Raw genomic sequence first — 22,013 nt, forward strand, 5'->3', positions numbered from 1 at the left:
TTTTTTTTTTTTTTTAAGTAATTCGACGTGGCCCTGCTCTTGATTTGTATTTATTGTTTATGGTTTGTGTATTTCTTCTTCCTATTGGACCACACAGAGTTGAAAAACATTATTTTTAATAGAAAATAATAGGTGTAGGCTGGGCACGGTTGCTGACACCTGTAAACCCAGCACTCTGGGAGGCCAAGTCAGGCTGATCACCTGTGGTCAGGAGTTTGAGACCAGCCCGGCCAACATGGTGAAAGCTCGCCTCTACTAAAAATAGAAAAATTAGCCAGGGGTGGTGGTGCACACCTGTAATCCTAGCTACTTTGGAGGCTGAGGTAGGAGAATTGCTTGAACCCAGGAAGTGGAGGTTGCAGTGAGCTGAGATCACACCACCGCACTCCAACCTGGGCTATAGAACCAGACTCTGTCTCAAAAGAAAAAAAAAGAAAGAAAGAAAGAAAGAAAGAAATGGATGTAATTAGGGAATAAAGTTTTTAGGAGGAAGAAGGTAAAATTTGATGTTTGCGCTTCAATGTGCTCCGTGTTGTTTGATTGGATTGCCTTGTATAATTCCATAGCTGCTTCACTTATTACCAGTTACAGCTTATGTTTGAAGTCACAATAAACTCTTCTTCAAACATGAAAGCTTGATTTTTGAGGAAAATTATTCACATTATTTACAGATTCAAAGATGTTTATGTCCTGTACTCTAGAAATAAGGAGAAAGTGGGTGGGGATGGGGCAGTCAGGTGGAATGGAGTGTCTTGGCAGTGTAAAGGAAAAAGATGGATGGAAAAGGTGTAGGGTGGCAGGGTGTGCCTTTGTTTCCTTATTGAACAGGGCACCTTGCCATTTGCAGTATATGGAAAATTGAGGAAATACAGTCTACTTCCGCAAAAGGCACATACAAAGGGCTCTGTTTAGACCAGAGATCAGCAAACTATGGTCTGTGGGCCAAATACAGCCCAGCACCTGTTTTTTGTCTGTTATTTTAAGTGTATAATTCACTGATTTTTACTATATTCACAGAAGTGTACAACCATCACAACACTAGTGCCTGTTTTTGTAAAGAAAGTTCTCGTTGGGCTGGGCGCAGTGGTTCACGCCTGTAATCCCTCGGGAGACTGAGGCAGATCACCCAAGCTCAGGAGTTCAAGACCAGCCTGGCCAACATGGTGAAACCCTATCTCTACTAAAAAAATACAAAAGTTAGCAGGGCGTGGTGATGGGCACCTATAATCTCAGCTACTTGGGAGACTGAGGCAGGGAGAATTGCTTGAACCCCGGAGGTAGAGGTTGCAGTGAGCTGAGATCGCCCCATTGCACTCCAGCCTGGGCAACAGAGCGAGAGACTCCGACTCAAGATAAGTTTTCTTGGAACACAGGTACTCTCATTCCTGTGTTTTGTGTGTGGCTGGTGTTTTGTTTTGTTTTGTTTTGTTTTGAGAGAGAGAGTCTTAACTTTGTCATCTAGGCTGGAGTGCATTGGTATTATGATCTCGGCTCACTGCAACCTCTGCCTCCCAGGTTCAAGCGATTCTCCTGCCTCAGCCTCCCGAGTAGCTGGGATTACAAGTGTGCGCCACCATGCCCAGCTAATTTTTGTAATTTTAGTAGAGATGGGGTCCCGCTGTGTTGCCCAGGCTGGTTTCAAACTCCTGGGCTCAAGTGATCTGCCCACCTTAGCCTCCCAAAGTGCTAGGATTACAGGTGTGAGCCACAACACCTGACCTGTGGCTGTTTTCTTACTGTAGCGATAGACGAGGAGTTGCTGCATTGCATAGAGATGCTATATTGCACGCAAAGGCTTTAGTGACTTCACAAAGAAGTATTTGTCCCAGGTGTAGTGTACTAGATCCCTTCCAATCTGTAATTTTAATTTAAAAATGTCCAAATACCCCTGTTTTGAAGGATAAACTCTGTATGCTTGTGCTTATTTTGGAGAAGCCATAAACTTACTTTGTTTTGTACATGATCAGATGTGGGCGCTATCTCCAACTGTCTTTGCACTTCTGAGTAAGAATCTGATGATTGTGCGCAGTGACCTGGCTGTTCACTTCCCTGCCATTCAGTATGCTGTGCTCTACACATTGTATCCTCATTGTACCAGGTACTGTATTCACAAATTTTTCTTAAGAACCCCACAAAACATTTTATTTTTTTAATGGATAGATTTTGAAGATGTATGTTGATTTAACTTTGGACTTGCTTGCTTTCTTTGATTAAAGATGAAAAGGTAATCTATGCTTTGTCTTTCAGGCATGATCACTTTATCTCTAGTAGCCTCAGTTCTTCCTCTCCTTCTTTGTTTGATGGAGCTGTGATTGGCACTGTAACTACGGCCACAAAGAAACATTTCTCAATTATATTAAATCTTCTGGGAATATTACTTAAGAAAGATAACCAGGACACAAGGTAACAGATATTATATAGTATTAACCATTCCTAACTTTGTTAATTTGCCTTTATAATTTGAGAATAAGAAATGTGGATTACAAAAAATTTAAAAAAATGTGGATTATAGAGGTGAGGTAGAGCAGCTTCTTTATTGTCAAACACCTTATAATTTGGTTTTATTATTTAATCTAGGCTTTCTTATTCTTTCTGAAAAGAAATACATGAAAAACCTCAATCCCCCACCCCCAGTGTTTCATAGAAGAATATATATAGATTTTTAATATTCTTTGCTTTTTTTTTTTTTGAGACGGAGTTTTGCTCACTGCAACCTCTGCCTCCCAGGTTCAAGCAGTTCTCCTGCCTCAGCCTCCCAAGTAGCCGCGATTACAGGTGCCCGCCACCACACCCGGCTAATTTTTGTATTTTTAGTAGAGATGGTGTTTCACCATGTTGTTGGTCAGGCTGGTCTTGAACTCCTGACCTCAGGTAAGCCACCACGCCCGGCCTCTTTGCTATTATCATGGTGCGTTGGGAGGTTTTCTTAAAAGGCACACAACAATTTTGACAGTAATTTCTATAGTTTCATTTTTTATTTTTATTTTTTATTGTTTGAGATGTTTGAAAAACCAAGAGAAAACCAATGTAAGAAGACTAGGCTTTTAACTTTTTTTGTTTTTGTTGTTTTTTTTTTTTAATGTACAGTCAACTGTATATTTTGTGTTTCAGGAAACTGTTAATGACTTGGGCTTTGGAAGTAGCTGTTGTAATGAAGAAGTCCGAAACATATGCACCTTTGTTCTGTCTTCCGTCTTTCCATAAATTTTGCAAAGGCCTTTTAGCCAACAGTAAGACTCTGTTTTTTTTTTTTCTATTTTGTTTATCGATCCTTAAAAGGGTCTTTGGTAATGGGAGATGGTCATCAATCGAGCTTTTTTCCTGACCTGAAGATGTGTAATCCTCATTTTGATGACAGATACACAGTCTTGATTTTTTTTCATTCTTAGTATTAGAAAAATGTTTTGAAGTGATTGTCACATTTTTAAGCTAACATGAATGTTTATAGTTTGCATATACTTTTACATTTTCTCTCAGAAAAAGTTTTGTGTGATGACCCATCAGTTACATTACGTGGGTTTTGTTGAATGTGTCATTTTTCCAAATGTGACAGTCAATGAGGATTCTGGACAAGAACAGTGCCTAGTCTATAGTAGGCACTCACTCTTTGTTGAATGAATGAATGGATTCAGATAATTATGACAAACTGGGATATAATTTCTTTTGGCCAGCTGAAAGTAACTGTCTTTTAATGTTTAATAGCTCTCGTTGAAGATGTGAATATCTGTCTGCAGGCATGCAGCAGTCTACATGCTCTATCCTCTTCCTTGCCAGATGATCTTTTACAGAGGTATGAAATTAAGATCATGTCTTTTGACATTAACCCTAATAACCTGGAACTGTTAACACACCTGCTTTGTCTATTTCGTTCTTTCATAGATGTGTTGATGTTTGCCGTGTTCAACTAGTGCACCGTGGAACTTGTATTCGACAAGCATTTGGAAAACTGTTGAAATCAATTCCTTTAGATGTTGTCCTAAGGTATAACAGTTGTTTTGGAGCAAAGACATTCTGTGATATTTACAGCCTCTACTGGTTGTCTACTTTAGGAGAACACAGATCACCTATTAGAGCATTAATGACACATCTTTTATGGCCCTGCTTGTCAGTGATTGAAGTGATGTCAAATAATCAAATTTTGCAGGTCTGCAAGAAAATTAAAAATTTTTAATGAGCTTTATAGGCTCACAATAATTAGTATAGAATAACTCATGTAGTGCCAAAATATGTTTCTTAGTAGCTCAGATATTTGAAAAACTAAACAGCAATCTTTTATTGTTTTTGATCAAGTTGATTTGGGAGCTTTTAAGAGCCTAAACTTGATCCTTTTGTAATACATAAGCATAATGATTGGGTTTTTATGTTCACATGTTTGATATGCCTCCCTCAAATCCTCTTATGATGTCGGCACATGACCCATCTGAGGTGAATAAAAAAAGGATCTAAAGTTGTAATCACATCTCTGTATCCATTTGAAAGTCTCAGTTTTACTATATTTTTACCTCCAGTGAGTTAATAAGTAAATAATCCACTTACAGTATGTGCTAACCTTTTAAGCTAAAATATTTTGCATAACAACAACTTTATTTTCTGTCTACAGCGATAACAATCACACAGAAATTCAAGAAATTTCTTTAGCATTAAGAAGTCACATGAGTAAAGCACCAAGTAATACATTCCACCCCCAAGATTTCTCTGATGTTATTAGTTTTGTTTTGTATGGGAACTCTCATAGAACAGGGTAAGGCATTTCTTTGACTATTTTATCTGGGAAAGATAATTTTAAGATTCCCTTGACTTTACATGCAGTTTTGAAGAGAAAATATGTTTGGGGGTGGCAGAGTATCAAGTAACATTCTTCTCATATGGGTTATTTCAGTTTTCATCAATAGGAAAATTGCTTTGAAGATAGCATCTGTAGAAACAAAAATGGGCTTTGAAATGGAGTAATGAAATGTGGTTAACAGTTAACTGATGTGATGTCATTAACACTTTGGGGAGTGGGGTGGGGGTGGAGATATTCTAGAGATGCTTAGTTGCATTGAATGAGTTTCATTCCTGACTGGCATAAGCCATTTACCCTAATCATCCTTCCACACTGTACCTCATCCTGTTAACTATACAAGACCTCAAAATGAGAGGGGGGGACATAATGCTTCTCAATTTCATAGGTTTTGCCTTTTTTTGGAGTAGGGAAAATTACAGTTCCTTATTCCCATTCCCCTTGCGTTTTTTTTTTTCATTATTAAAATGAAGTTGTCATTGTCTTTTAAATATGAAACTACTTTTCCCAGGAAGGACAATTGGTTGGAAAGACTGTTCTATAGCTGCCAGAGACTGGATAAGTGTGACCAGTCAGCAATTCCATGCAATCTCCTGAAGACAGATGCTATCTTTTGGCAGTGGGCCATATGGGAAGCTGCACAATTCACTGTTCTTTCTAAGCTGAGAACCCCACTGGGCAGAGCTCAAGACACCTTCCAGACAATTGAAGGTAACTCGCTCAAGCTTTATGATGTGAATACTTTCAAAGCCTTATTAAGAAATAATGGATTTTTAAATCTTTGTTAAAGATTTGAGGGTATATGATTTTTTTGAAAAAAAATAATTTTCAGGTTTGTTTGTTAGAATAAGCTTTCATTGAATAATTGCATTGGAAATATGTTTGTTTTTTTTCCAAAACTTATGGGAGTTGTGTGGAAAAAATATATATTTTTTTCCCCTAAAATGAAAGATCTTTCATGTTGGGATTTTTTATTTTTAAATGATGGGTAGACAGAGGATACTTGTTAAATGTGAATTTGTCATAAAAAACTCACACTTATTCTAGGAACTTTAAGATTTTTAAAAATTCAGCATGTTGTCTTTGCTTTCAGGTATCATTCGAAGTCTCGCAGCTCACACATTAAACCCTGATCAGGATGTTAGTCAGTGGACAACTGCAGACAGTGATGAAGGCCATGGTAACAACCAACTTAGACTTGTTCTTCTTCTGCAGTATCTGGAAAATCTGGAGAAATTAATGTATAATGCATACGAGGGGTGTGCTAATGCATTAACTTCACCTCCCAAAGTTGGTTTCCGGGAGATAGTGTTGTTTTATAGCAGTTTAATGGTCACAGCTGGCAGTATGTGCAGAGCTGAAATCACAATAGACTTGTGTATTTGGTTTATATATAGGTGAGACATCCTTACCTACAAATTGAACCAGTCCTGAGCTTTTCTTTCTCTTATCGTAAAGGTCATTAGAACTTTTTTCTATACCAATCGCCAAACTTGTCAGGACTGGCTAACGCGGATTCGACTCTCCATCATGACGGTGGGATTGTTGGCAGGCCAGCCTGCAGTGACAGTGAGACATGGCTTTGACTTGCTTACAGAGATGAAAACAACCAGCCTATCTCAGGTAAAGTGGTGTGTTTGAAATTCATTTTAAGTCTGTTAATAAGAAAAACATGGTTTAATTCCTTTGGTATGATTTAATCTATGGATAAAATAAGTTAAAGCTTGGATTCATTTTCAAAGGTTTTGATCCTGTATTTTGTAAAAGCAACAACTGCCAGAGTTACCTATTTTATTCGTGTTAAAACAGTGTTAGAAGTTAAAATAATGTTCATGTTTTTGTTCATGTTAAAACAATATTCATGTTAGAACACGTTAAAACTATATTTCTTCCGTGCAAAGTTTAGAACTTTAAAGGTAATTCTGAAAATTTGTTTATGGGGGAAATTATTTATTTATTTATTTATTTTTTTGAGACACAGTTTCACTCTGTCACCCAGGCTGGAGTGCAGTTGTGCGATCTCGGCTCACTGTAAGCTCCGCCTCTCGGGTTCAAGCCTCTTCTTGCCTCAGTCCCTGGGATTACACGCACCCACCACCATACCCGGCTAAGTTTTGTATTTTTAGTAGAGACAGGGTTTCACCATGTTGGCCAGGCTGGTCTCGAACTCCTGACCACAAGTGATCCGCCCACCTCGGCCTTCCAAAGTGCTGGGATTACAGGCATGAGCCACTGCACCTGGCCAGGAGAAATTGTTTTTATAACGTATGACAAATGCTTGAGTAATTCCTGGCTTGAAAGTGGGCTCACAATAAATAACTGGAATCCAAAAATAACCAAATGTTTAGCAATTCAGGTAATGTCAAGCAGTATTCAAACACATGAAGTTAATCATTCCTTAATTCCTGTTTATTTATATTTAATTTTTGCTTTCTTTTTACTCCATGTGTTATTCCTACAGAGGTCACAGGTTAAATGTTTTTGGGTAACTTTGGGGTGGGGGTACAAACATCCATGTGCTGCTAAGGTTCTGTTAGTCACCCTTTGTGGCTATTTTATATGTAACATTTTAAAGAATTCTGAGCTAAATAATGTGAAAATTGTGACAATAATTGTTAAATACATTTGGCTTTAAGCAGGCACAGACTGTGATCAGTTGTAAATTTTATAGGGATTTATGTTTTAATGGTATTGGGTGACTAACTTTTCTGAATGCGTTTTCAGGGGAATGAATTGGAAGTAACCATTATGATGGTGGTAGAAGCACTATGTGAACTTCATTGTCCTGAAGCTATACAGGGAATTGCTGTCTGGTCATCATCTATTGTTGGAAAAAATCTTCTGTGGATTAACTCAGTGGCTCAACAGGCTGAAGGGAGGTAGTTTGGAGGGAAGGAAATGGGTGATAGAATTACTTTATGTTTAAATTCTTTGTATTACTCACTGACATTGTAGCCACATCTTAAAACAGCTTTGTTTGCTTTCAGCATTGAAGCTTGCTATAAATCACTTCACCAGGAGGCATCTTCAGTTTGTTCTTTAGTTAGCAGCAATACTGGAGTGCCTTTCTTATTTAAGAATTAGTGGCAAATCACACTGTAAAACGAGACCTGTCAGTTGTTTTATAAATGCTTTTGAACTTGATCCCTAGTTGAGCTCCTTCCCCCTCAGAGTCTGATACCAATTACCCTTTATTGTCAGAGTATTTGCTCATTAGTCCTGTGAACTCTACATTCAGACTCATTGCTTCCTCCAGGTAGAGGAGCTTGTACCATAATATTCTGTGTCCATTTATGTTAGTTTAATGAAATCTTGCGAATTTAGGAAAATAAAAGAACTGCTCATACTTCCATATCTTTGTAGTAACTTCTGTTGTGTGTCCTTTTGTAGTCCCATATTTCCATATCCATATGCTTTGTAATTCTTTTTTCTTTCATGTCGTTTTCTCCATTCTTCACCAAAACATCAGCGTACATAGGCACATGGTTTTATGATCTGTCTTTCCCACTCAATATTTAAAAAAACAAAATTTGCCATGTTAGGTAGGCTGGGTTCGGTGGCTTACATCTGTATTCCCAGCACTTTGGGAGGCCGAGGCAGGTGGATCACCTGAGGTCAGGAGTTTGAGACTAGCCTAACATGGTGAAACCCCGTCTCTACTAAAAATACAAAACATATTAGTGGGGTGTGGTGGCACATGCCTGTAATCCCAGCTACTTGGGAGGCTGAGGCAGGAGAATCGGTTGAACCCGGGAGGCGGAGGTTTCTGTGAGCCCAGGTTGTGCCACTGCCCTCCAGCCTGGGCAACAAAAGCAAAACTGTCTCAAAAAAAAAAAAAAAAAAAAATTGCCATGTTAAATATTCTACAGTGTTATTTTTAATAAAGGTTTGTATTTATGAGCGTACCATAATTTAATATTTCTTACTGTTGGGCATTAAGGTTGTTTCTGATTTTTTTTTTACTAAATGTAGCATAGCACTTAATATCTTTGCTTATATTTCTGATTACTTTCTTGGAATCCATTCTCATAAACTGATTTACTAGAAGAAAGGCTGCCAAACCATAAGTCTTATGATATATTCTATTGCTAAGTTACTCTACAGAAAAGATGGCTGCAATGTATACCCTTAATAATAGAGTACCCCCTTCCCTTCATCTTTGTGGATACTGAGAGTCACTGAGAAACAAGAATGCTGCCACCACCATCAGCGAAAATAGTTATTGTACTCTACATTTCTATATGTATTAATGACTAATAGTAGAAGTTGCCCCATATAGTGACCTTTTGTGATTTTTTAAAACATGGATCATGTCTTCATGGCCTCTCAATTTTTCCTGTGTTAATCTGTGAAATTTTATTCAATACTAAGATTGTTGATGCTTTCCAATTTCTTGATTTATAATTTGTTTTTAATGTTTAGTGTTGTATTTCAGCATTGTGCATCTAGATCTGTTACTTGTGCATCTTTTCTTGCATTTTATCCTACAAAGCCTTTCCACACACTGACATCAGTTACTTATCAATATTTTCCACTAGTTCTTTTATACTCTTACTTTTTTTAAAAACATTTAACCACTTTTAAATTTAGTTTCATAGTTGTGAGGAAGACATCAAACCTCCCCCCCACCATAGTCAACTCACTGTTTTAGCTCAGTTTATTCTCGCACCATTTTTTTGTGGGAGGGGGGAAATGAGATATGTGTGCTTAAAATAACAGCCTCCTTTGGGGCTGGGCGCGGTGGCTCACGCCTGAAATCCCAGTACTTGGGGAGACTGAGGTGAGCAGATCGCTTGAGTCCAGGAGTTTGAGACCACCCTGGCCAACAGAGCAAAACCTTGTTTTAGCCAGGTGTGGTGGTGGGCGCCTATAGTTCCAGCTACTTGGGAGGCTGAGGTTGGAGGATTGCATGAGCCTGGGAGGGCAAGGCTGCAGCGAGCCATGATCATGCCACTGCCCTCCAGCCTGGGTGACAGTAAGACTGTCTCAAAAAATAAGTAAGTAAGTAAAGGTCAGGCACGGTGGTTCATGCCTGTAATCCCAGCACTTCGGGAGGCCGAGGCAGGCGGATCACCTGAGGTCAGGAGTTCAAGACCAGCCTGGCCAACATGGTGAAACCCCGTCTCTACTAAAAATACAAGAAAATTAGCCGGGCATGGTGGCGAGCGCCTGTATTCCCAGCTACTCAGGAGGCTGAGGCAGGAGAATCGCTTGTACCCAGGAGGCAGAGGTTGCATTGAGCTGAGACAGTGCCATTGCACTCCAGCCTGGGCAAGAAGAGCAAAACTTCATCTCAAAAAAAAAAAAAAAAAAAAAGTAATTAGATAAAGAAATAAGACTGCTTCAATTTGTTTTTCAGGTTTGAAAAGGCCTCTGTGGAGTACCAGGAACACCTGTGTGCCATGAGAGGTGTTGATTGCTGCATCTCCAGCTTTGACAAATCAGTGCTCACCTTAGCCAATGCTGGGTGTAAGAGTGCCAGCCTGAAACATTGTCTGAGTGGTGAGCATTCAGTATTTTTAAATAAAGCAAAAGTTATAGTAATATATTTCGTACTGATGATCTTATCGTGTTTTTAGGTTTCTGTGCCCTTTGAAATATTTCTAATTGATCTGAATCTCTCTCTTCTTATTTTATAAAATACTTTCAGGTGAATCCAGAAAAACTGTGCTGTCCAAACCGACTGACTCTTCCCCTGAGGTTATAAATTATTTAGGAAACAAAGCATGTGAGTGCTACATCTCAACTGCCGATTGGGCTGCTGTGCAGGAATGGCAGAACGCTATCCATGACTTGAAAAACCGGAAAGCTGACTTCAACTATATAAAGTAAGGCTTTCTGTTTCCAGTTATAAAACAAATTTCCAATAACTATGATGTTTTTCCTATGGCAAAAAAATATTAAAATTGGTCATATGCAGTAATACTCAAAATGGTTATATTTCTAACTTACTGCCATTATGAAAATGACAACAGGAAACTGACATCAGAGATGAGGAGGGAAGGTATTTGTGTAATGGGAAAACACTGCTGAGATAGTCATTTGGTATTAATTTTCAGAACCTGTCGTTCTAAAACCTTAATACAGTTTGAAGATTATGCCAGAGTGAATATAAAGAAAAATTTGTACTGCTTTAGAAAGAATCACATTTGATGGCTTTGTTTCTAAATGAGGTCTGAATATATCAAAAACATTTATTCTAATGAGGACAGAGTTTGTGAACATCTGTAAATTAAACTTTCTTCTCATTCCTCTGTGCTTTTATTAATTCTGTAATTCAAAACTGAGCACTCACTCTGTTGCAGACACTTGGCTGGGAAGATAAAGGTCATTAGACTTTGTCTGATACCCTTGCCTTCTACTGCTAAATGGGTTAATGTGTAATTGCTTCACTGAGCATGTGCTATGACCCAGGCAGCACATAAAACAGACACCAATTCCAACCTTTTAAAGCAAAGATTAGATAAAGATTATTGATAGAAGGATTAATTGGACCTCACTCACCTTTTCTGTGCCATAAGGAAAGCAGTTAGGTAAAGCTGACCTTCTTTGGAGGGAAGACACAAGGTCAAGACATGCCCATCAGGATGCCCTTTGTGCCTAGACCTGATGTGAGAATGATGGGCTTGGAGTGTTCTGGAAATAGCTGGGAGGCCTGTGTGTTTAGGAGTGCCTTAAACAGTAGGATATAAGGGCAGAGAAGTAGCTGGGAACTGAGAAAAGAACTTTAGCTGTTATTCTAGTAAGACTGAAAATTTCAGGTGGGATTTGAACAGAGATGTGTTGTGATCTGACTTGGTTCATTCTGCTATGGTGAAGAGACTGGAGGTGGGGGGCAAGTATGGAAGCATGGAGACCATTAATTTATGGGGGCAATGGTAGAGGGAAGAGAAACAATGCTATTAACTGGAGTAGGAGCACACAGAGAACAAGCCATGTTTTAAGATTTCTAATGAAATGTGCAGATGAGATTGTTGGGTAAGCTGTTAAGAATTGGATTTTGAACTAAGGAGAAAGTCTAAGCTTGAGAGAATTGCAGATGATTAGTACACAGAAAAGGCCCTCTTTCCTTTTCAGTCTCTATACTCTAGAGCCTTTGTAAGCAACCAAACCAGAGAGAAGCCTCTGGAGAATAGTGAGTGAAGAGGAAGGAAGGCCTGGGTCAGAATCCTAGTTTAGCATTTTTGTGAAAGGATAGAAGAGGAAGCCATTCAAAAAAATACAGGGCCATTGAGAAGGGAAGTGCCCTAGATATAGGACATCCAGATGGGAGTAGTCAGCCTTGTCAGATGCTCTAGGGATTATAAGGAAAAAGAGTTTTGTAGAGAGACAGAAGAAGCTAGATTGAATACTATTGAGTGGTAGAGACATTTGAAAATGAAAAGCTTGAGGTAAGTTATTTGGTCAGTGAGTTTTTCTTGAAGTCGAGGATAGGAAGCTGTTGCTGGAGGGAAATATGAGATGTTTATTTTAAATGTTGGAGAGATTATGTTCTTTTGGCCAAGGGGAAGGAGCCACTAGAAAGCAGAGGTTGAAGAAACAGGAGAAAGAACATTGATAGATTAACTGGCCCTCACCTTTTCTCTGCCTCAAGGAAAGCAGTCAAAGTTGGTATAGACAGAATTTCGGCAGTGTATGGTGGATTGGGGGTAGGGGTAGAGGAAATTAAAGCCTGTGTTTTTTTGTTTATTTGTTTGTTTTTTCTGAGGACTGAGTCATTAGCTGAAAGCATAGGGCATGATAGAGCATAGTGGGGACTTGGGGAACCTGCCACTGGAGAGGACTTAGGACCTTTTAATGGCAGAAATGATGACTGTGTTGGCAGCAGTTCATCAGTGCCCAGTACTCAAGGGTCCCCCTGAGAAGCCAGTGGTTGCACTGATCTAGGTAGAATCAGGCACAGAATAAGTCAGGTGATGTGCCTTTCTAGCACTGGCCTCAGGCTGAGTTATAAGGGAAGTTACACAGCGAGAGGGACAGGCAAAGATGGAAAAGAGAGAGAGTGAGAAACAGTGTCTTCTTCCTGGCTGGAGAGCCCGTATCATGAAAATGGGGACAGGGTAAGGGATCTGAAAGGAGCAGCATAGAAGCTGGGAGGATGAGGCCTGTCTTCCTGGCATTGATGCTGCAGGACTACAGGAAAGAATTTCAGAGGTGTCATTATTTTTCATATAAGCAGATGAAAGAGAAGAATTCTTTGAAAAAAGAAAAGTAGGTGAAAAAGGGAGAGACGGAGGGATGCCAGCAGTGAAAGAAGCCAGGACTGAGATACAAGATTGTGATGCTGGGAGAGCTGCAAGGGCTCATGCTGTAGGTGAGGAGTGAGGCTGCACAGGGAGCTCGCTGGCAGCTTGGAGAGAACTGGATGTCAAAGTTGTCCTGCAGAGGTCTACTGTCAGTGTGTTAGGCTCTGAAGAGAACAGGCTGCAACACATGAAAACAGGAAGGAGACACAGGGGCGAGTCAGCTCCACCAAAAGTCTGTAGCTGTGACTTTCTGGTTTGCCACTCCAATGTGAGTACTAATTAAGTGGTAGTCACATCTTCAACATAAAAACCAAAATAATGGCATCCTCGTGGAAGGAATTTTGTCAGAAAAATGCTGTGTACTTTGCTGTCTTCCTAGGATTTGTTCTGTTTTTGTTTGTTTGTTTGTTTGTTTGTTTTAATGGTTCCACAGGCTGCATAGGAATACAAGCTAACCAATATTTTAATTACAGATCATTAAGCAGCTTTGAGTCTGGAAAATTTGTTGAATGTACCGAGCAATTAGAATTGTTACCAGGAGAAAATATCAATCTACTTGCTGGAGGATCAAAAGAAAAAATAGGTAGGTATTTGAGAAAATAGTTTTAAAGTTATTTTAGTGGACAAGTTGCTCAAAATGTTTGGCTTAGTATATTTTACTGGAAAATCTGGAAGTTATTTTACATTTTTTGGGGGGCAGAATCCCATGTGAAGCAACAAATTTAGGGCTGCCCTATTTATGTTTGATTTGGGAAATGAAAAGCACTTAAAATTAAGTCAAATAAAAAAAAATGACCACCTTAATACTTTGAGATTTATCTAGCCATTTTGTTTGATAAAGGACAAAGTAGTGTTTCAGCTAAATATTTTTCTTGATTTTCATCTTGATGTGGCTCATTAATTAAGTTCTTTATCACTAATGGAACACTTTATAAAATGTTATTAAAAAGTTTAATGAGTATTCTGGATTGAGCAAGATTTGCTAATGCAGGTCTAGATTTGTCCCCTTAAATAGTAGATTGACTTACCGATTTTCTTTTTTGTTGAGACAGAGTCTCACTCTGTTGCCCAGGCTGGAGTGCAGTGGCGCGATTTCGGCTCACTGCAACCTCCGCCCTCTGAGTTCAAGCGATTCTCCTGCCTCAGCCTCCTGAGTAGCTGGGATTACAGGTGTCTGCCACCGTGCCCAGCTAATTTTTTGTATTTTTAGTAGAGACGGGGTTTCATCATCGTGGCCAGGCTGGTCTTGAACTCCTGACTTCGTGATCCACCCACCTTGGCCTCCCAAAGTGCTGGGATTACAGGCGTGAGCCACCACGCCTGACCTCGACTTACTGATTTTTGAGCCTTTGAAGGCAACTGCTTTTTAGGGGTCTGAGATACAGTAATTTTGTATGAAGTATGATTTTTATATAGCTCTCAGTAATGCTTATAGTGTTTAAGTGCCTGAAATATTAAAGGAGCTGTTCATTGGTGATTAGTTTTTAATAATGCCAAACATAAATCAAAATTTATAATAAAAGCACATTAACTTAGTGACGTTTCATTTAACTTCTGTAGACATGAAAAAACTGCTTCGTAACATGTTAAGTCCAGATCCAAGGGAACCTCAGAAATCCATTGAAGTTCAATTGTTAAGAAGTTCTGTTTGTTTGGCAACTGCTTTCAACCCGATAGAACAAGATCAGAAGTGGCAGTCTATAACTGAGTAAGTTTACTCTTACGGAGGTAAATGTACATTGTGTATATCATGTGATAAACATACATGGGGTGAAGAGGGCTGGAAGGAGAGTTACTAGATTACTAAATACTAGTGCTAATAGCTTCATTTTAGTTGTAGAAGTCATATGATATATGAATGCTGCTTGCCAACAAAAACTGAGGTTGAAATGAAATAAAATGTAAAAATTCCCAAAAGCAAATGTCTTGACTTGCTAATATCATTTTATTATAGAGCAGGCTGCTCCTCTTACTGCCCCCTAACTTTGGATGTCAGTTTGATAGCATCTTATCAATTGCTTTATTCTTTGAGTGGTTATGAATTGTAATTTTTATTAATTGGCAGTAAATATTTTGTTTCAGAAATGTGGTAAAGTACTTGAAGCAAACATCCCGCGTCGCTGTTGGACCTCTGAGACTTTCTACTTTAACAGTTTCACAGTCTTTGCCAGTTCTAAGTACCTTGCAGCTGTATTGCTCATCTGCTTTGGAGAACACAGTTTCTAACAGACTTTCAACAGAGGTCTGTATATTTTTACAAGCACACTCTTATGACTATTAATGGTCATTACTGTAGAACAAAGACCTTATTTTTTGAGTTTTTTGAAATAGGATTTGTAGTTGGGCAAGCTGGTAAATCCAGAAATCTAACATGCTGTTTTCAGGCAGTCTTTCATTTGGGAAGTACATGGGGCAGATGGAAGAACCTGAGATAATCGCAAGGATGGCAAATTGCTCAGTTTTTTCTTCTATTTTTGGGGTGGGAGGTGGTGTATGTAAAGACAGTTCCTTTAGGTGGATTACGTAAATTTTAGATTTGCTGCAAACAAAGATCCCTCCTCTTCATCCTAAATGGGGTAAAGTTCAACCAGAGATGGGGGCTTCTGAATGAATGATGATCTTCGAGAACTTCATAGTAAAGCATTAGTTGTAATGTTTTTCTGCAGTCTGCTTTATAGTAAATGTGCTGTGACTTTTTTTTTGTAATGTGCTTTATTAAATATATTGATAAATTAGACTTAATATTCTGAAGAAGATTTCCCTTCAAAACAAAAGGCTTTCTCTTACTGTGTGCTTGCCTCTTGTGAGTAGAAGATAAATGATGTAAGGGTATAGTGTAATAGGTAAAACTACTGCAATCCATCTGAAGTAGCCAAACTATATTGCAGTCTTGGACTTAAGACTTGCTATATATCTGCAAACATATCAACAGCCTGTTTTACGTTGAGTAATTTTGGTTTTTCTCTGGCAGGACTTTCTTATTCCACTCTTCGGCGAAGCTTTACGTTCATGTAAACAGCATGACGTGAGGTCATGGATGCAGGCATTAAGGTATACTGTGTACCAGAATCAGTTGTTGGAGAAAATTAAAGTTAAGTGGTTTTCCTTTTTTTTTTTTTGTAAGAGAAAATTAAAGGTGGTTTTTTTTTTTTAAATTTTGCTTTATTGAGGTTTATATTACACATTCTAAGTGTATGGTTTGATGAGTTCTAACATGTCTTCACTTGTGTGACCACCAATAGGATCGAGATACAGAACAGCGTCTTACCCCAGAAGGTTCCCTTGGGATCATCTCCTCATTTGCCCCTGTCAGCAGTTACTGATTTGCTTTCTGTCACTGTGGATTAGACTTGTCTTTACTAAAGTTTCATGTACGTGAAATCATAACGACATGTTCTCTTGTGTTTGGCTTCTCTTGCTCAGCATGATATTTTTAAGGTTCACCCATATTGCATGTATCAGGAATACAATCCTTTTTATTATTGAGTAGTGTTCTATTGTATGTATATACCACAGTTTATTTCTCCCTTCATCCTTTGCTAGATTTTGGGGTTTTTTCACATTGCGCTCTTCAGTATAAACCTGCTCTCAACATTCATGTGCAAGTCTTTGAGTGGACATATATTTGCGTTTCTCTTGAGTGAATGCACCTTGTTGGGTCACGTGGCTTAACTGAAAAAAATTTTAATCACTGTGGTGCATATGTAGTGATTATTAGTGATTATCTCATAATTTTATTTTCTTGATGATTAATGATGTTGAGTATTTCATTTGTATTTTAGTTTGCAAATGTTTGTTCAAATTCTTCACCCGTTTTTAATGAAGACGTAAGACTTATTTTTGTGTTCTGAACGTAAGTTCTTTGTCACACAAAATGTGCTATGAATGTTGAGTTTTAAATACTCCAAATGAATGGCTAGAGAATTACTATTTGTAGAAATATTTATATGTCAAAGGGATGCTAACAATTTACTTTATTGCTCTAAAATAGAAAAGTTGCCAGAATGCTGTGGAGTTTTAGTGGAAAACATGATAGCTGGTGTTACTGAGTAAATTTGAGTGTTAAATGTCAGTGTAAGCTAACGGCCAAGATAGGGACCACTGCAGGGTGGTTACTTGCAGCTATGACTCAACTGGTCCTTCACTGCCAAACATACCTGGGGTTGGATCATTGGCCTGACGTTTGCAAATTGAGGAACCTTAGGGCAAATCAGTGAACTTCTGAACTGCCTTCGTCTTCAGTTATATGGGGATTTCCCCACTTTTGAGATACTTGTAAGGATTATATGAGATGAAGAGATGAGACAAGGTATATAAAAGTCCTAGCACAGAGCGTGTCATATAATATGGCTTCACAAGTACCCTCATCTCCTTTCCAGTCGTTTTTTGTTTTTGTTTTTGTTTTTGTTTTTTTTTTTTGAGACCATCTCACTCTGTTGCCCAGGCTGGAGTGCCTCTTCGTTTTTATTTCTTTATTCAGCAAGTATTGATCAAATGTGCTTTGTACCAGGTTCTGAGCTCTACGTTGGGATATAATGGTGATCAAGGAGATTGTAGATTCTGGCAGGGAAAACTTGACATCAAACACGGCGACCCGACATAGTGAGACCCTGTCTCTACTAGAAGATTTTTAAAAATCACCTAGGTGTGGGCCGGGCACGGTGGCTAACGCCTGTAATCCCAGCACTTTGAGATGCTGAGGCGGGTGGATCACGAGGTCAGGAGATCGAGACCATCCTGGATAACACGGAGAAACCCCGTCTCTACTAAAAATACAAAAAAATTAGCTGGGCGTGGGGGCGGGCATCTGTAGTCCCAATTACTCGGGAGGCTGCCGCAGGAGAATGGCATGAACCCGGGAGGCGGATCTTGCATTGAGCCAAGATCACGCCACTGCACTCCAGCCTGGGCGACAGAATGAGACTCCATCTCAAAAAAAAAAAAAAAAAAGAAACCAAGGATATAGAATAAAACAAGAGTGTAGATTTGGGCATTGAGGCCTTCAAATTGGATTGTTCCCAATGTCCAGAAGAAAAAAAAAATTTAGAAGAGACCCAAATCAGAAAACAAAAGTTGGGCTGAATTCAATGCGAATTATTTTGTAGCTCAATATTAATACTGCTTATGTCAGCTGAATTTCAGCCTTTCAATAACAGCTAGTCAAGTATTTTTTTAGTTGGTTCCTATTGATCGTCATCTTATTTTAGTGGAATCCATTATATTGAAGATGTCAAGTTCCTCATTTCCCATACAAAGAATGTGAGATTCATCTTTCTTGAATCTTTGCTAAGTGTTTAAGGGGACTTTTGGCATCTTTTCAGGAGGACTATAATTGGGCCCTCTAACTAAAAAGTCTCCTATTGCCCCTTAGATAGATGAGATTTTTTTTTTTTTTGACCTTGTACCCACCAACATTGGTGGGAGGCTCAGAAGGGACTGTGTTTGTAACTTTTTAGCACTTTCTAAACAGTGACCTGTTGTATGGGCATTATAGGACAGTCCGTGGGGTGGGGCGGGGGATAGGGGAGGTGGACAAATGAGGTCTGGTTTAAAGAATGAGAAGTGTGACCAGGCATGGTGACTCATGCCTGTAATCCAGCACTTTGGGTTGCTGAGGCAGGAGGATCACTTGAGCCCAGGAGTTTGAGGTTACAGTAAGCTATGATTGTGCCACTGGGCTCCAGCCTGGGTGACAGAACTAGACCCTGTCTCTAAAAAAAGAAGAGGTGTGTATCCTTGTAAATAATAAAAGAGATCACTCCCCTGCTTACATAAAACTTTCCGGTGGCTGGCCAGGCACGGTGGCTCACGCCTGTAATCCCAGCACTTTCGGAGGCCGTGGTGGGCAGATCACGAGGTCAGGAAATCGAGACCATCCTGGCTAATGTGGTGAAATCCTGTCTCTACTAAAAACACAAAAAATTAGCCAGGTATGGTGGCATGCACCTGTAGTCCCAGCTACTCGGGAGGCTGAGGCAGGAGAATCCCTTGAACCAGGGAGGTGGAGGTTGCAGTGAGCTGAGATTGCGCCACTGCACTCCAGCCTGGGTGACAGAGACTCTGTCTCAAAAAAAAAAAAAAAAAAAAGAAAAAGAAAAATTAGATGGGTGTGGTGGCATGTGCCTGTAATCCCAGCTACTGGGGAGCCTGAGGTAGGAGAATCGCTTGAACCTGGGAGGCAGAGGTTACAGTGAGCCGAGATTGCACCACTGCAGTCTGCCTGGGTGACAGAGCTAGACTCTGTCTCAAAAACAGAAAAACAAAAAACAACTTTCCAGTGGCTTCTCACTGCTCTGAGAATAAACTCCAGGCTCTTCCGTTGCAACCAACAGGATCTGGTGATTCGACCCCAGCCCCTCTTTCCAGGCCCTCATCACCTTGATCCTCTCTTAACCTATCCTGCTCCAGCTGCACTGGCTGCCTTCCTGTTCCTCCAGCATATCAAGATTGTTTCTGCCACAGGGCCTTTGCATCTGCTGTTCTCTTCGCCTGGACTCCTCTTGGTTCTTTTTTTTTTTTTTTCTTTGAGATGGAGTCTCACTCTGTCGCCCAGGCTGAAGTGCAGTGGCGCGATCTCGGCTCACTGCAAGCTCCGTCTCCCAGGTTCATGCCATTCTCCTGCCTCAGCCTCCCGAGTAGCTGGGACTACAGGCATCCGCCACCACGCGCGGCTAATTTTTTTGTATTTTTAGTAGAGACAGGGTTTCACCGTCTTAGCCAGGATGGTCTCGATCTCCTGACCTCGTGATCCGCCCGCCTGGGCCTCCCAAAGTGCTGGGATTACAGGTGTGAGCCACCGTGCCTGGCCATAGAACAGTCTCTTCCTTTTCCTGTTGGGTCTCTGCTCAAATGTCATGTCAGAGAGGCAGACCTCTTGGGCGGTCTATCTGAGGGAATGCACCCATCTCCCTTCCTCTGACCAGTTAGTTACCTTGCTTATTCTTTCAAAGCTCTTACCACCACCTGAAGTCATCTATCTGGTTTGGTTATTTTATTGTTTAGTAGCATTCTTTATTTTATTATTATTATTTTTTGATGGAGTCTCACTCTGTTGCCCAGGCTGGAGTGCAGTAGCATGATCTCGGCTCACCACAACCTCTGCCTCCCAGGTTCAAGCGATTCTCCTGCCTTAGCTTCCTGAGTAGCTGGGACTACAGGCACGTGCCACCATGCCCAGCTGATTTTTGTACTTTTAGTAGAAACGGGGTTTCACTATATTGGCTGGTCTTGAACTCCTGACATCAAGTGATCTGCCCACCTCGGCCTCCCAAAGTACTGGGATTACAGGCATGAGCCACCACGCCAGGCTGGTAGCAGTCTTTCCTAGAATGTGGATGCCTTGGAAAACAGGGGCTTTGCCTTGTTTCCCTAGAACCTAGAATGGCATCTGGCACACAGCAGATGCTACATCTATTGTAAATGAATGAATGAAAGAAGTGTCCTTGCAGCCACACTGGCAGCCGTAACATAGTGGTTATAAATCTAGACTCTGGAGTCTCAAGTGCAAATATCATTGGCCTCTCCTCCAGCCTCCTCAAGGGGCACTCAATGAAAGAACCTGGAAGTGCCCTGATATGACTGTGGTTGGACTGACATGACTGCCAGTTGGTGGGACTTGGTCTGGAGCAGAGACTACTTGGAATGGTAGAGGCAAGACTCAACAGCCCCTGGAGCTGTGCTTGTGGTGGAGCTGGACCCTGATTTTAGCTGGACCTTGTTTTTAGAGACAGGGTTTCCTTCTGCAGTCTCAAACTCCTAGCCTTGATTGATCCTTCTGCCTTGGCCTCCCAAAGTGCTGGGACTACAGGTGTATGCAACCACACCTGGCTAATTTTCTTTTCTTCTTTCTTTCTTTTTTTTTTTTTTTGATGGAGTCTTGTTCTGTTGCCCAGGCTGGAGTGCAGTGGTGCGATCTCGGCTCACTGCAACCTCTGCCTCCTGGGTTCAATCCATTCTCCTGCCTCAGCCTCCCAAAGTGCTGGGATTACAGGCATGCAACACCACACCCAGCCTGAAACCCAGATTTTTAATATGAAATCAAAGTCTTCGAACCTTGTAGGTGTCATAAAAAGCACGCTGAGGACCACTAGTTTGCAACTGCCAATCTAAAATATCATAGACATTATATCACTAACCACGAAAAAAAAAGTATGTGAGGCAGAAAATGGAAGCAACCATGCCTAATTTATTGTTGAATACTTTTTCCGTATACCAAGAGCTTTCTTTGCACTAGCATCTGAAACTATATCCAGAATGACATTGGTTTTCATAAAAGTGTTGATCCTCACACCTCTTTATAGTCTTGCACTTAGCACAGTGGAGTGAAACACTTTAAATAGCACTTGTTCCTTGAGTATATATGGAAAAAAGTGAAGTATTGATAAGTGTTCAGCTAATATGAGCAGCATCTCAGGAATCTCCAATTCTTGAATTACCAGGGAGTATTTTTACCATTTTCCCCCAGTGAAAGGCCTATTTTGAGAGACTCACCCTCCAAAATGAATGTATTAAGTCATGTTCCTTTTTTTTTTTTTTTTTTTTTTTTGAGACAGGGCCTTGCTGTGTTGCCCGGGCTGGAGTGCAGTAGCATGATAGTTACAGGAAAGGGGTCCCAATCTAGACCCCAAGAGAGGGTTCTTGGATCTTGTGCAAGAAAGAATTCAGGGTGATGCCACAGTGTGAAGTGAAAGCAAGTTTATTAAGAAAGTAAAGGAGGAGGGGCATGGTGGCTCACTCCTGTAATCCCAGCACTTTGGGAGGCCGAGACAGGTGGATCACGAGGTCAGGAGATCAAGACCATCCTGGTTAACATGGTGAAACCTTGTCTCTACTAAAAATACAAAAAAATTAGCCAAGTGTGGTGGCGGGCGCCTGTAGTCCCACCTACTCTGGAGGCTGAGGCAGGAGAATGGGATGAACCCGGGAGGCGAAGCTTGCAGTAAGCCGAGATCGTGCCACTGCACTCCAGCCTGGGTGACAGAGGG

General features: G+C 40.3%; 1 protein-coding gene and 1 non-coding gene across 2 annotated transcripts in view; both read left to right on the plus strand.

Annotated features, from left to right (window-relative positions):
• LOC101134912 (serine/threonine-protein kinase SMG1) overlaps positions 1-22,013 on the plus strand; it is a 39,110-nt gene that overhangs the window by 7,663 nt on the left and 9,434 nt on the right. Inside the window, exons 5-20 of the mRNA XM_031003010.3 lie at positions 1,968-2,098; positions 2,248-2,403; positions 3,112-3,230; positions 3,703-3,790; positions 3,880-3,981; positions 4,601-4,741; positions 5,295-5,494; positions 5,877-6,073; positions 6,242-6,406; positions 7,508-7,662; positions 10,143-10,285; positions 10,434-10,611; positions 13,503-13,612; positions 14,590-14,737; positions 15,112-15,271; positions 16,001-16,080. Of these exons, the coding sequence (XP_030858870.3) occupies positions 1,968-2,098; positions 2,248-2,403; positions 3,112-3,230; positions 3,703-3,790; positions 3,880-3,981; positions 4,601-4,741; positions 5,295-5,494; positions 5,877-6,073; positions 6,242-6,406; positions 7,508-7,662; positions 10,143-10,285; positions 10,434-10,611; positions 13,503-13,612; positions 14,590-14,737; positions 15,112-15,271; positions 16,001-16,080 (2,273 nt within the window). The remainder of the gene's footprint in view (positions 1-1,967; positions 2,099-2,247; positions 2,404-3,111; positions 3,231-3,702; positions 3,791-3,879; positions 3,982-4,600; positions 4,742-5,294; positions 5,495-5,876; positions 6,074-6,241; positions 6,407-7,507; positions 7,663-10,142; positions 10,286-10,433; positions 10,612-13,502; positions 13,613-14,589; positions 14,738-15,111; positions 15,272-16,000; positions 16,081-22,013) is intronic.
• On the plus strand, positions 4,323-4,426 carry LOC129527845 (small nucleolar RNA U13). Its single transcript, XR_008672944.1, has one exon. It is a non-coding gene; the product is annotated as a small nucleolar RNA U13 (small nucleolar RNA).

Source organism: Gorilla gorilla, chromosome 18, assembly GCF_029281585.2.
Source record: "Gorilla gorilla gorilla isolate KB3781 chromosome 18, NHGRI_mGorGor1-v2.1_pri, whole genome shotgun sequence".
Taxonomy (NCBI): Eukaryota; Metazoa; Chordata; class Mammalia; order Primates; family Hominidae; genus Gorilla; species Gorilla gorilla.